Source organism: Pteropus vampyrus, unplaced genomic scaffold (genome assembly GCF_000151845.1).
Source record: "Pteropus vampyrus isolate Shadow unplaced genomic scaffold, Pvam_2.0 Scaffold251, whole genome shotgun sequence".
NCBI classification, from domain to species: domain Eukaryota; kingdom Metazoa; phylum Chordata; class Mammalia; order Chiroptera; family Pteropodidae; genus Pteropus; species Pteropus vampyrus.
Window position 1 is genome coordinate 1,780,674 of NW_011889032.1, and position 12,633 is coordinate 1,793,306.

Below are 12,633 nucleotides of genomic sequence, written 5' to 3' on the forward strand. Positions count from 1 at the left end.
GTTTCACAGTTCATTACCTTTTGAATATAGATGATATACTTATTTTCTAGGCTTGAAGTAAGTGATACAGTCAACTCCTATGTAACCGTCTTAAAAAAACATGATTCATCAAATACACAGATGGTAAGTGTCTATTTGCTATGTGCACAGTCTTTTGCGATTGTTCTAACACTGTATTTGCATGCATTTTAGAACATGGAATGTTGCCATCAGTTTCCTAAACTATTAAATGAATACAAATCTACCACTCTACTGTAGTACAATATACACCGGGTTTTAGCTGTTACTTAATACTGCCATATTATACTAATTCTTTCAGGCTCAAGGACTTGGCATTATCTTGTCTCAAACTGAAAAACACCATACAAATATAAAGTGATATGGATTCTGGTAATCACCACATTCATCATTTCTCTCTCCAGTTGTAACCTGCAAAGCCTATGATCTGTCTCTTCCAGCATATGCTCTGCCCTTTGCTCAGTACTTTTCGGGGGAATTTTTTCCCTTTCTTTTCTCCCATCCAATGTTTTTGACCAAGTTGTCATAACGTTGTGTCTGAATTACTAAAGTAACATCTTTTTTCTTCTTCCTTTGGGCTCTTTCTTCTAATCCATCTCACATTCTTCCTTCTTCCTCCAGGATGATCTTTAAGAGGATCTTTGTTTCTTGAGCATAAAACCAGGGTCTTTCTCCTATTGTCTTATTTATGAAGCCTAGACTTTTCTCTCCTTTTTGTTTCCACTAAGGAACCTTTGAGGCTGCTCTGAAGGGTACCTTCTCTGAATCATACTCATTCTCAAATGAAATGTCTTATGTTCAAAATCCTGTGGTACTTACATTTTTTTGCCTTGCTTCCTGTTGCTTGATTGTCTATTATATCTCTTTCTTCTCCGGTGGTCAGTGTAGCCTTAAATGCTCAGCTGGATCAGGAAAGCATCCACTGGGAATGAGCAAAGGCTTACATTTAGTACATGAGGATCAGAGTTGAAGGGGCCTTAGTAGTTGTTTGAATCCCAACCCATTCTCATACCAGGAATTTCCTTTGCTCATTTAGCATTTTTAATCATGGGGATTTCTTTTAAATAGAAGTCCTTTATCTCTTGAATGGGAACTTATACCACTTTTACTGATTTATCCTTTTTTACTCAAAGCAGCCCCTTAAAAATTTTAAGGTATGTCAGATGTTAAGGGGAGCATGACTACAATCTTTTTTCTTGTGCACTTAGAATGATCAATAAAATAGAGACTGGAAATTATATGCAAAACTGTCTTGCAAGTACAAATGGAAATCTTTATAGACCTGGACTAGAGGGGAATTCATGTATGTAAGCAGGGGTGAAGCCAGGTGGCTCACAAAGTTCAAAAGTTGTGTGGCATTAAGCAGAATGCCAGAATAGGGCTCTGTGAGATAATCCATTGACTGTGATAAGACATCAAGCCACCTATTTATGTTAAGTCTAAAATAAAATAGTAACTTCATAAATATACAATAAAGATTGGTGGTAACAATACCAATAATGCATAAGCACTCATGTGGTTTGGCAGTATATTTTCCTTATAGTGTATGCAGACAACAGCTTACAGATCATGATTTTAAACAAGTTGCGATGAGGAGGCACACGTGTTTGAATAATAAAAATTAATTCCTATAAATGTGTAAGTTGGAGGAGCAAAGCAGAAGTGGAATAAATGTATACTCAAACTATAGGATATGTTTTTTTCTTTTTTACAGGAAGGAAAGCCAATCTAGTATTGTGTTAATGATTTAAAGCTAAAGAATAAAAATGAAATAGTGATCTCACACATAATATTAAAACTGGTTCCTGAAAATCAGATATTTGCAGTAAAAATGCCAACTGGGAATACAGTCCCATATTTTAAATAGCAAATCTTACAGTTTTTCTCTTTAAAATCATGATTACACATTAATCCAATCTAAAGCCTCGGGTTTGTTTTCTTGAATGTTTAAAAACTTTTAAATTTATATTTTACTGTAATTTCAGACTCATGGGAAGAGTTGCAAAGATAGCACAAATCTTTCTATAACCATTTTCCAGATTTCTTAAATATTAAATTTTACCGCAGTCATGTAATCATTCTCTCTTATGTCTCTGTCTGTGTATAATCACTTTTTCTCTCATATATGTAACATATATGTACCCACATACCCATGTTTATGTGTCATTCACAGTAGTTATAGTATATGTATTCCTGAGCCATTTGTCTCATCTATACTCTATCTGAAATTCTACCAATCCTCTCCTTTATAGCAAAATAAATTGTTTGTCCGGTCCATATGGGGTCGCTTGAAGCATCTATCTGATCAACATGTTAATCTCCATTCAATCTCTGGAAAATTTCTTTAGTCTTTATTTGGGTTTTATAGCCTCAACATTTTGAAAGTGCACTGGCCATGTAGTTTACAGAACAATCCTCAATATGGGTTTGCCCATTTCCTCCTCATTCAATTCAGGTCATGCATTCTTGCAGAATACTGAAGAAGTCAGGCTGTGTTGTTCTCAATTCATGTTATCAGGAAGCAGGTGATGTTGATTTGAGTGGTGATTTTAATTTTGATGATTTAATTAAGGCGAGGTCTAGCAGAGTTCACCATTTCAAAATTACTGTTTCTTCTGTTTGTGATTGATAACTTTATTGTGGGGTGACACTTGGAGATTCTGCAAATTTCTGGGTTCTCATTGAAATTTCACTTGCTAATTTTAGCATCTATTGATGATTCTTGTCTGAAACACTTATTATGGTGCTCACCAAAATGGGGATTTTTATGTTTTCAATATTCCTTCTATATTTATTAGTTGGTATTTTTGTGTAAGGAAGACTTTTTCATTCTTCTCTATTTACTTATGTAAACATGGATTTATGTAATGGATTGTAATTTACTCTTATTTGTTGCTCACCTTTTCCCTTTCACAGTCACTGTCCTGCAAATGCAACTTCTACCCCGTGTTCTATCACCGTAGCTTGGTGTTGCCTGTTTTAAAACTTTACCTGAAAAGAATTATACGTTTACAGGGTCTTTTTTTTTATCTTCTGCTGAACTTTGAGATTCCTCTTTGGTGGGTGTAGCTGTAGCGTATTTGTTCTCTTGCTCTGCATAGTATCCCATTGTTTTCAACTTAATCTGTTCTATTGTTGATGAACCTTTGAGATGTTTTAGTTTTGCTATGACTTATAGTACCATTATGATTACTCTAGACCTGTCTTTTGTTCACATAGGTGTGTATTTCTGTTGGGGATTTACCCAGGAGTGGAATGTTCCATGTCATTAGATGCTACTAATCAGTTTTCCAAAATGTACACACCCACCATCAGCTTGAGCATTCTTGTAGCTTTATGTCTTCTTTAACACTTAGCATTATCCATCTAATCAGTTTGTTTTTGAATGGCAGACACTCAGATTTTAACCCAAGTATGTACTCTTTCCTTGGCAGGACCTGGTTTCAGTTTCTATCCTTCTCCATCTATGAGTTTGTCAGTCTTTTCATAGCCTTCCAACCTCCCATCCATGTTTATTGGGACAGGCAGATACCATAAGGTAATGCAGCCTCAGCTGCTGAGATCATCTCTCTGGGTCCCTATTTCTCTTCTTAACCTTATAATTTTTTATTGCCTCATCAAACTGGCTAAGCTTTGAACAGGCATACTCCTATATTTTTATCAACTTGAGTAGCTCTTCTTAGGAAAAGACAGATCCATTCTATTCCAGAAGCTGAAATTTTAGGAGACAACATTAGCTGACCACTCTTAGGAAACTCAGAGATAGTCAAATAAAATAATTAGAATCTAGATGATTTTAAACTCATATTTAAAAACCTGACCTACTAACCTACTAATACATGTATATATCTATATCTATGTAGAGATACACATGTGTGTGTGCATGTGTGTGTGTGTGCACATGTGTAAGTGTAATCTGTACCCAAAAGATCAGGTGATTTTTAAAAGTGTATCTGTAAGTTCGTTTTGTCTTTGTCTTTCATTGGTCACAATGGACTTAGAGAAATCCTATGCAAGTAATGAAGGACCAGTGTCCTATTGACCACACGTGTTGACCACAGTACATTTCAATTAGGAATTGTTAAACCACATACACTCAAGAACCAAATAATTATTTTTTGAGTAACAGCTCTGTTAGAGGATAACCTCAATGGAAATTTAAAAAAAAGAACTTTTATAACTGAGGTACCATGTGAGTACTATGTATCAAAACCGTGCAAAACAGAAGACTGGAAATGAGATGGGACCTGTAGCCCTTCAGGGATGCACTGGGAATGAAATATGAATTTTAATGCACTAAGAATAGAGTAAAGCAAAATAAAGAAGAATGAAACAAGAAAATAAAAACAGACTAAATAGAGAACTACTAATAAATCTAAAGCTGAAAAAATGTTAAATTTGATGTTGTCAAGACTGAAGAAAAAACAGAGGAAGGCTTCATGAGATCAGTAACAAGTGGAGTTCATTATTACAGATTCACTGGAGGACCATGAGCTAGAGAGTACCAGTTAATCTGAAAGTTTGAAATAGTTTTTAGAAAAAATATAAACAATTAGCTGGTTAGTGCGATGAATTATTGGGAAAAATGTTTCTCTTAATCAAAGCAGATAATGCATTTGATAAAATTCCACATCTGTTCATATAAAAAGAAAAAGTCCAGAGCGAGAAATTATTTAACCTAATCTGATAAAGATGTCTGCCAAAAACTTCCTACAAGCATCATCATGTTAAAAATAACATGGATGATTTTCACATTACAGTTAGAAACAAGCCAAGCAGTAACCACTCTTCCTGACCACTCAGCGTCCTACTGGAGGTCTTCGTGAATATTTGAAACCTTAATCTGCTACTTGTACATCAGGCAGTTTCCATAACTCCCAAGCTTGTATACTCGGGCAAATAGGGATCATAGTATTGATCTCAGCAGGTTGTCGAATTAACTGAGTCAACTAAAATGCTTGGCAAGAGCCCCCATACATAGTGATCATCCCATAAATGGTGACTATCCTGATTATAACCTATTTTGATCTACATTTTTAACCCAATCTTGTCAACTTTATAATAAAGTACTGGGAATTAAATAACTAGGACAAAGAGATTTTGTAAGTTTAAGCGACTGACACATGTTGCCAAGTGACTGTTGTGCAGCCTGTTTCTTCCGCATGCTCACCCTCACGATGGTTTAATGTAATGTGATTCTAGACCTTTCACTGTCATGGATTCAGGTATTTAATAAAGAGACTTGACTTTGTCAGTATTCCTCCTAAGTAGTATCCTCGATGTGGTATCCATTTCTCATATCACTGTGTTCTTGCATTTCGGGGAAGTTCATGCTTGCTTTCTTTCAGGTAGTTTGTGTGCTGTCCAGTGACAGGAAAGAAATGTACGATGGCATTAAAAAATACCTGTGTGTCAATTGCCCGATTCCAAGCCAGTGTGTGGTGGCGCGGACCTTGGACAAACCTCAGACACTGATGACCATTGCTACAAAGATTGCCCAGCAGATGAACTGCAAGATGGGAGGAGCCCTTTGGAAGGTGCAAACAGGAGTACGTTGGAATTTTTTGCCTTCTCTTTATTTCATGGACTTTGTTAAGATTCTATTGAACTATTTTTTAAATTTAACTGAGAAATTTGCCTATATTCTGTTCTAACTCAATTTACTACCTTTTTCAAAATTGAAGTTGCAGAATGCAATGTTCATTGGCATTGATTGTTTCCACGATATTGTAAATCGACGGAAGTCAATTGCAGGATTTGTGGCAAGTGTCAATGAAGACTTAACGGAGTGAGTAAGCTTTGGCAGACATAGGACAGTTAGTAACGATCTATAGACCAAATAGTAGAGGTGGACCTGACTAATGTTCATTGACTAGCTCCACGGACAAGCTGTTCTTAGCCATGTGCCCTCCCGATCTTCTGGCAAAGTTATCCTCCCCAAATATTTTGCATGGAGGGCTTAGCATCATTTCCTATTGCTGCCTAATGAATTATGTCAAATATGACAATTTGGACAATTCCATGTAGGTCAGATGTCTGGCATTGCATAGCTCTCAAGGCCTTACAAGGCAGTGATTAAAGTGTTGCCAAACCACATTCTTATGAGGCAGCTTGGGCTCCTCTTCCAAGAGCCCATAGTTGTGGCAGAATCCATTTGCTTATGGTTGTAGGGCAGAGGTCCCTGTTTCAGAAGAAAGCTAAGATATCAGAAGAAACCAATATTTTGATCTCTGCAGGGGAATGAATCCTTCATTGGATCCTCAGCTGGTGGGGTCGTGGTGATGTCATCGATTAATTTAGAATTAAAGTGATACAATTTTAAGAATCTAGTTTTCCAGACCGATGGCCTAATTTTCTCTTAACAGGTGGTTCTCTCAGTGTATCATCCAGGAATCGGGGCAGGAGCTTGTGAATGGGCTGAGGGCTTGCTTGCAAGGTCAGTGTCCTATGACATCTGGAGTTCTCGAGTCTAATAGTAGATCCCCACCAGTGGAGAGATTGTCCCCCAGGGTACATTTAGCCATGACTGAAGGTACTTTTGGTTATCGCAACTGGGATGGAGGTGCTACTGGCATGTAGTCTAGTAGGTAGAGGGTAGGGTGCTACTAAACTGCTTACCATGTATAGGATAGCAACATTGAAACCACCACCACCACAAAGAATCATCCGGCTTAGAATTTCTACTGTTATTGAGAAACCCTAGTCTAGACTGAAGGCTTAGGCAGGGAAACTGCCCTGAAAGTGTTGAAAAATGAACCTGAGAAATGAACCTGAAAAGTGGTCAAAAATAAGCAGTGGCCAGTCTGTTCCAGGTTAGTTTATTTCTGTGTATTTCTGGTTTACTTTCAGAGGCCCTGAAGCTCTGGTATGAACGTAATTCACTTCTGCCATATTCTATTATTGTGTATCGGGATGGAGTGGGAGATGGTCAGCTTCAAGCATTGATTGACTATGAAATACCACAGATTGTGTCCTCCTTAAAGAGTATTTTCAATTCACAAAAGTAGGTATATAAATTGTAAAGTGCAGATTTTGTAACCTCCATGGTTTAGTCTTTGAAAAAAATCTGTGACAATTACGATATGTGAATTACAAGAAAGAGCTCGCTACAGAGAGCTTCCGCTGATGGATAGGGAGAAAACAGGCCGTCACCTCTTTGACTTTGTGCTTCATGCCCAAGTCAGGGTATGGAGCGGAATTGTGACATTTCAGTGGCAGGTTGTTCTCCCCGAAGGAACCCCTACAAATCTTTCCCTTTAAAAAAATCTCCCTGCAATGAGTCTTCTTTGACTATGCCACTCTGAACAAGCCCAATCCCGTCTGATCTCGGAAGCTAAGCAGGGTTGGGCCTGGTTAGTACTTGGATGGGAGACCACCTAGGAGGACCAGGTGCTGTAGGCGTAAAAAATAAAAAAATAAAAAAATAAATAAGTAAAATAAGAGATTGTAAGGTCATCCAAGGGTTGCCTCGCTCCCCAAAATAAAATTAATGAATTAATTGAATTGAATTTAATTGAATCTCCCTGCAAGCCTCTATGTAGGACAGCTTAACCTCAAATAGTCATTAAAACCCATGAATATAGTCTGTCAATGGTGTTAAACAAAAATGCTCGAGACTGAAAGTTGTCCTGAAAAAAAGGGGTTTATTGAGCAATAGGTGAGACAGAGTGAGTGCTAGGTCCTAGGGCCCATAGTCTAAACCAGCAGCTGCAGGGCTGGATGGAGAAGACAAACATGTCGCCGTCCTGGAGTTGACAAGTCTCTTTTACACCGAGTTTGGGGAAGAAAGATGCAACTTGTTTTAAAAGAATTTATATTGGCTATAGATGAGGGTGGGGTGGGAAAGGGTGAAGCTGGGAAAGCTCTGGGATAGGTGAAAAGTTTGTAGGAAGAAATACTCATCGCCTCTGGATTGGTTGTGGGCAAGAGTCTAGAAATTTCATGCACAAGTGGATGTAACGGTGTCTGGTGGTCTGCTATTCATTTTAAATAACTGCTGAAATAGCTTCCTGGAAGTTGACTCAAGTTTCAACATACAATCAGGAATGTGGGCAGTCTTTTGTTGGTTTCAACCTATGTCTGCTAACCGATTCACTTCCCTTGTCTCTTCCTCCCACCCTCTAGCTTGCTGTAATTTAGGACATCTCAGAATTTCTTTTTCTTGTCAATGGTTTGCACTTATCCAACTCCTTTCCCCTGGAGTTTTGTAAGTCCCAGGGCCAGGGATCCCTCCCAGCTGCCTCTGCTGGCCTCATCTGTTTATCTGTGAAGCCTGGTATCCGACATAGATGATAGATGTGATGCTGACCTTGTGAGGAAGGGACCATCCCCCTAAGATATGGATGGCTATGAAGAGGAACCTACCCCTTTACTACCTGAATCAGCCATGTGGAGTTCAGATACTAAAACTGGGGAATATAGAGAGCTGCCGTCTGCAGGCTCTTTAATAGTTCCTATGGATGTGGTGTTTCAACACTGAATGCTTCTGAGATGACATGAGTGAACATAGTATTTTTCAGTGTCATAATTTTTTTCAGTTTTAAACTAACTTTCATTGTGGTGAAGAAACGAATAAACACCAGATTTTTTGTCGAGTCTCAAGGAAGACTTCAAAATCCATTACCAGGAACAGTTGTTGATGTAGAGTTGACCAGGAGAGAATGGTAAGCCACCTTTATTTATTGTCAAGATTTCCTTCCATTAAGATGGTAACAGAATTTTTTAAGGTTCGTATGATTTGGAGGAAAAAAGAAGTATTGACCTAAGGAATGTTAAAATTATATGAATAGGTACATTGGATTATAGGTTTTGTTTGTTTCTTTGTTTGTTTTTGGTCTTCAATCATTTTCTTCTCATAGAATTTAAAAAATATGCTGTAAATATACTTATCATTCTAGGATTCTTCAGTTGTTAGGATGAACGGTGGGACTTCTGGTTAACTTTAGACTTGTCAGGTCAATTATGCAAATGAGAACATTTCATAAAACCACAACGAAAAATAAAACATACCAATAGATAGGGAAGATGAAGTAAAACTAAAGACAGACAGAAATATGGATCGATCTATTAGAAGGTAAGAGGAAAGAAAAAAACCAAAGTATGAAAAACAAAGCATAACAAAGATGACACACATAAAAAATAAATTCAATATTTACAATACGTTGATTAACCTTTCCTATTATATCATTTAGGGAGTTTGAATATATTCAGGTGATTCTTTGGGAGAGGCAGGAAATGTCCATCCCTGGATCTTTGAAATGAGTTACTTATGACCATATCAATTAGCCAGTTTTATATTTATGCCTCTAGGCATCAGTGCATATGCTTTTAAGTCTAAATCCCATAGGAGTTCTTACTTGGGTCATTGATTTCACTGTCTTTTGTAGATTGGCTATATTGAATCATTGCTCAACAGGTGGCCAACCTTTTAATGTTTAGAGTTTAAAGTTTCCTTTAAACTCTTGTCCATAAAATGGGTTTCTGTAAAATATTGTCACTTTAAATACTAGTTTGCAACATTCTTTTTCTTCTAAAATAAGCTGATACCCACATGCTTTATTTTCTAGGTATGATTTTTTTATTGTGAGTCAGTCTGTGAAAGATGGTACTGTCACTCCCACTCATTATAATGTCATCCACGACACAGTCCGCTTGAGCCCAGATACAGTACAGTGTCTAACTTACAGACTATGCCACATGTATTATAATTTGCCAGTAAGTGTTTTTGATACCAATTTTTCTTTAGATCTGTAAAATTGGTCAAAATTAAATCTATACTTTTTGAACCTTCGAATTCATATTTATGAAAATGTAAATTCAGGGAAAGTAGATATAAAGTTAAAAAAATTTTTTGTTCTCTTTTAAACTAAAGGGTGTCATCCGAGTTCCTGCTCCTTGTCACTATGCCCATAAACTGGCTTACCTTGTGGGCCAGAGTATTCATGAAGAACCACATCATTCCTTGTCAAACCGGCTCTTTTACCTTTGACCTACAGAAGAAAGCTTGATGGGATATTGAAAGCCACAAATTGTAAATGTTTTTTTATTTTTGAAGCTCTACATCTGAATTATTTTCCTAGATGCAGAGTTTTAAATTCTAATCATTCTTGATTGGGCATGGAGGAGATTAAGAGTGGTACATGCCATTTTCAATGCTACCACTGACTTAAGATGAGACTTCTGATTTCCAGACAGAGAACTGACAGTGAAGATTTCATCTTGCAATTTACCTTTCAAATGTATTGCAATGACTTTATGATTAATCCTGCCCAAACACTTTCCACTCCTAGGAATCCTACTCTGCTAATTATAAAGGTTACACATTAGTTACATGGAGATTATATCTATGAGCATGTAAATTCTACTTGGAAAATGATATCTACTTTCTTTTGAAACATTTTAATTTTAAAAGACATAAAAATAAAATTAAATGAAGATGTGTGCAGTATTTTGCATGAACAGTAACCTGTATATTGTTTATTCTTTGTACCAGGGTGGGGATTGAACATATTTTTGGTGGAGCCGTAAATAAGGACGACCTTGTGATTTAAAAGTTGGCAGCATAAGATCATTGAAATGTTTTGTCACTTTCCCTAAATAAGGGAAATTAAGAGCTCTCTTAGCATTTCCATTTCATTCATTCTCTTGTGCAGTTTCAAGTGTGGTGTTAATTCTGTCAGCTGTACCACAGTCAGAAGACAGTCTTGAATAAGTTGTTTAAATGTACCTATTATGTTTTTCCTGAAAGCAGACATATTTTTTTCTCTCCACTTTATCTTTAAATATACTCAGGAAATAATATGTGAAACTTTGTCTTCTTACCCTCCTAAACAGAGTAGTATAGTATTTTTTGGGTGGGAAGGAAGTAGGTTAGCTTCAAATATACCAGAAAGGGTATGTTTCAAAACAATGTAATTGCTTTGATTATAAGTAAATTAATTTAGGTTTGTAATCTGAACCAGTCTTATAAGAAAATTAAAAGTCATTTAAAAAATATAACAGATAACATTCTACCTAGCAGTACCGTCAGTAATGATAAATATAATACAGGAGATGGGTCTATAACTAAAAACAAGTTAAGGCAGCATGTTCTTTTCTGAAGCTAAAATTTGATTTATGATAATATATTTCTAGAGAGCTACAAAACTAATTGGAAGAAACAAATTCAAAGTAGTTATTAAAAACTTTTTGAATATTTCCTATAAATACAGTACAAACACTTATAACACTATATAATGATAGCTTCTAGATTTGTCAATTTAAAATTCAATAAAGGTATGCATGTTAAAATCATCGAATTTGGGCTCATCATTTTTAAAAGATATGCTTATCTTAGGCTTCTTAGTCTGATTGTTGCTTTTCTAAGATAAATGGAAATATTGTGGTTAGGGCACTATCTGATTTTATCAGACTCCTAGTGCTTTATAAATTAGATGAAGGAAGCTAGGTATTCATATTTCTAGGAGAAAGTTTTATTGTCCCAAAGGCTTATAAAATTTCTATAATGTATCACAGTGCCTAAGTCTCATATTACTGAGTAGACATTGGGAGGACTAATTAGTCTTTCAGAAATGGATTTGGCCTAAGTAGCGATATGATATATAATCTAAGAAAAATGAACTTCTTGACTCTTAATGAATAAGTAATACATATTTAATATATATGAAACTTCCCACTGAATACAGCTCAGAAAGCTGGATGGAATATTAGAACTAAGAGTTGACATAGCAAGACAGACAGCTTTCCTTAGAAAGCTTTCCTGCCTGCTAGATTGGCCAACATCTGAGAATGCAGAATCTGAAGGGTCCCTACTATTCTCTAATAAGAATGGCTCCCCATGCCTAAACTGTTTTTGCAAACTGTGGTTCTGCTGAATCTCTTTCCTTCTGGAATTATTGAATTTGGGCACGTGCTAAGCAGAGGGTACATAAATAACCAGTCACCTCTGGTCACACAGTCTCTGATGAACTTCCCTGGCAGACAACATTCACAGACATTGTCACAAGTTATTGCTGGAGGAATTAAGTGTACCTGTGTGAGTGTTGGAACAGAATTCTTAAAAGTCTGTGCACCTCATTTTCTCTGGACCTCCTTTTATGTGTCTGTTCCCTTTGCTTATTTTGCTCAGTGTGCTTTCACTGTAATACATCACAGCAATCAGTGTGACTATATACTGAGTTCAGTGAGTCCTAAAGAATCACAGAACCTGGGCAGGGGGGCTCTAGCCACTCCTTCAACGTAGGCTGGAACACAAGGAAAAAAAAAAAATAGGCACTGTCTCTGAGAAAAGTCCAGACATTAGACTTACTAGACAAAGACTTTGTATCTATCATATATGTTCAAAAAAAATTTAAATCATATTTAAAGAACTAAATGATAGTGTGAGAATTATGTCTCTCAAGTAGAAAATAACAAGAAAAAAAGCTATAACTTATAAAAGATAGCCAAATAGAATTTCTGAAGTTGAAAAGTATAATTAACTGAAAATTTTAACAGAATACCTTTTATTAGCTTCCAACGGCTGCTGTGACAAAATACTATAAACTATAGGACTTAAAACAACAGAAATTTATTGTTTCACACTTCTGGAGGCTGGAAGTCTGAAGTCAAGCCACA

General features: G+C 36.4%; 1 protein-coding gene and 1 pseudogene across 1 annotated transcript in view; both read left to right on the forward strand.

The window, feature by feature from the left end:
* The window catches only part of PIWIL3 (piwi like RNA-mediated gene silencing 3), a 38,914-nt gene extending 28,908 nt beyond the window's left edge, over positions 1–10,006 (forward strand). The window contains exons 10-17 of the mRNA XM_011374658.1: positions 31–123; positions 5,367–5,567; positions 5,703–5,806; positions 6,384–6,454; positions 6,868–7,021; positions 8,556–8,681; positions 9,585–9,732; positions 9,890–10,006. Of these exons, the coding sequence (XP_011372960.1) occupies positions 31–123; positions 5,367–5,567; positions 5,703–5,806; positions 6,384–6,454; positions 6,868–7,021; positions 8,556–8,681; positions 9,585–9,732; positions 9,890–10,006 (1,014 nt within the window). The remainder of the gene's footprint in view (positions 1–30; positions 124–5,366; positions 5,568–5,702; positions 5,807–6,383; positions 6,455–6,867; positions 7,022–8,555; positions 8,682–9,584; positions 9,733–9,889) is intronic.
* LOC111729210 lies at positions 7,301–7,419 on the forward strand (annotated as a pseudogene).
* Positions 10,007–12,633: the final 2,627 nt, after the last annotated feature.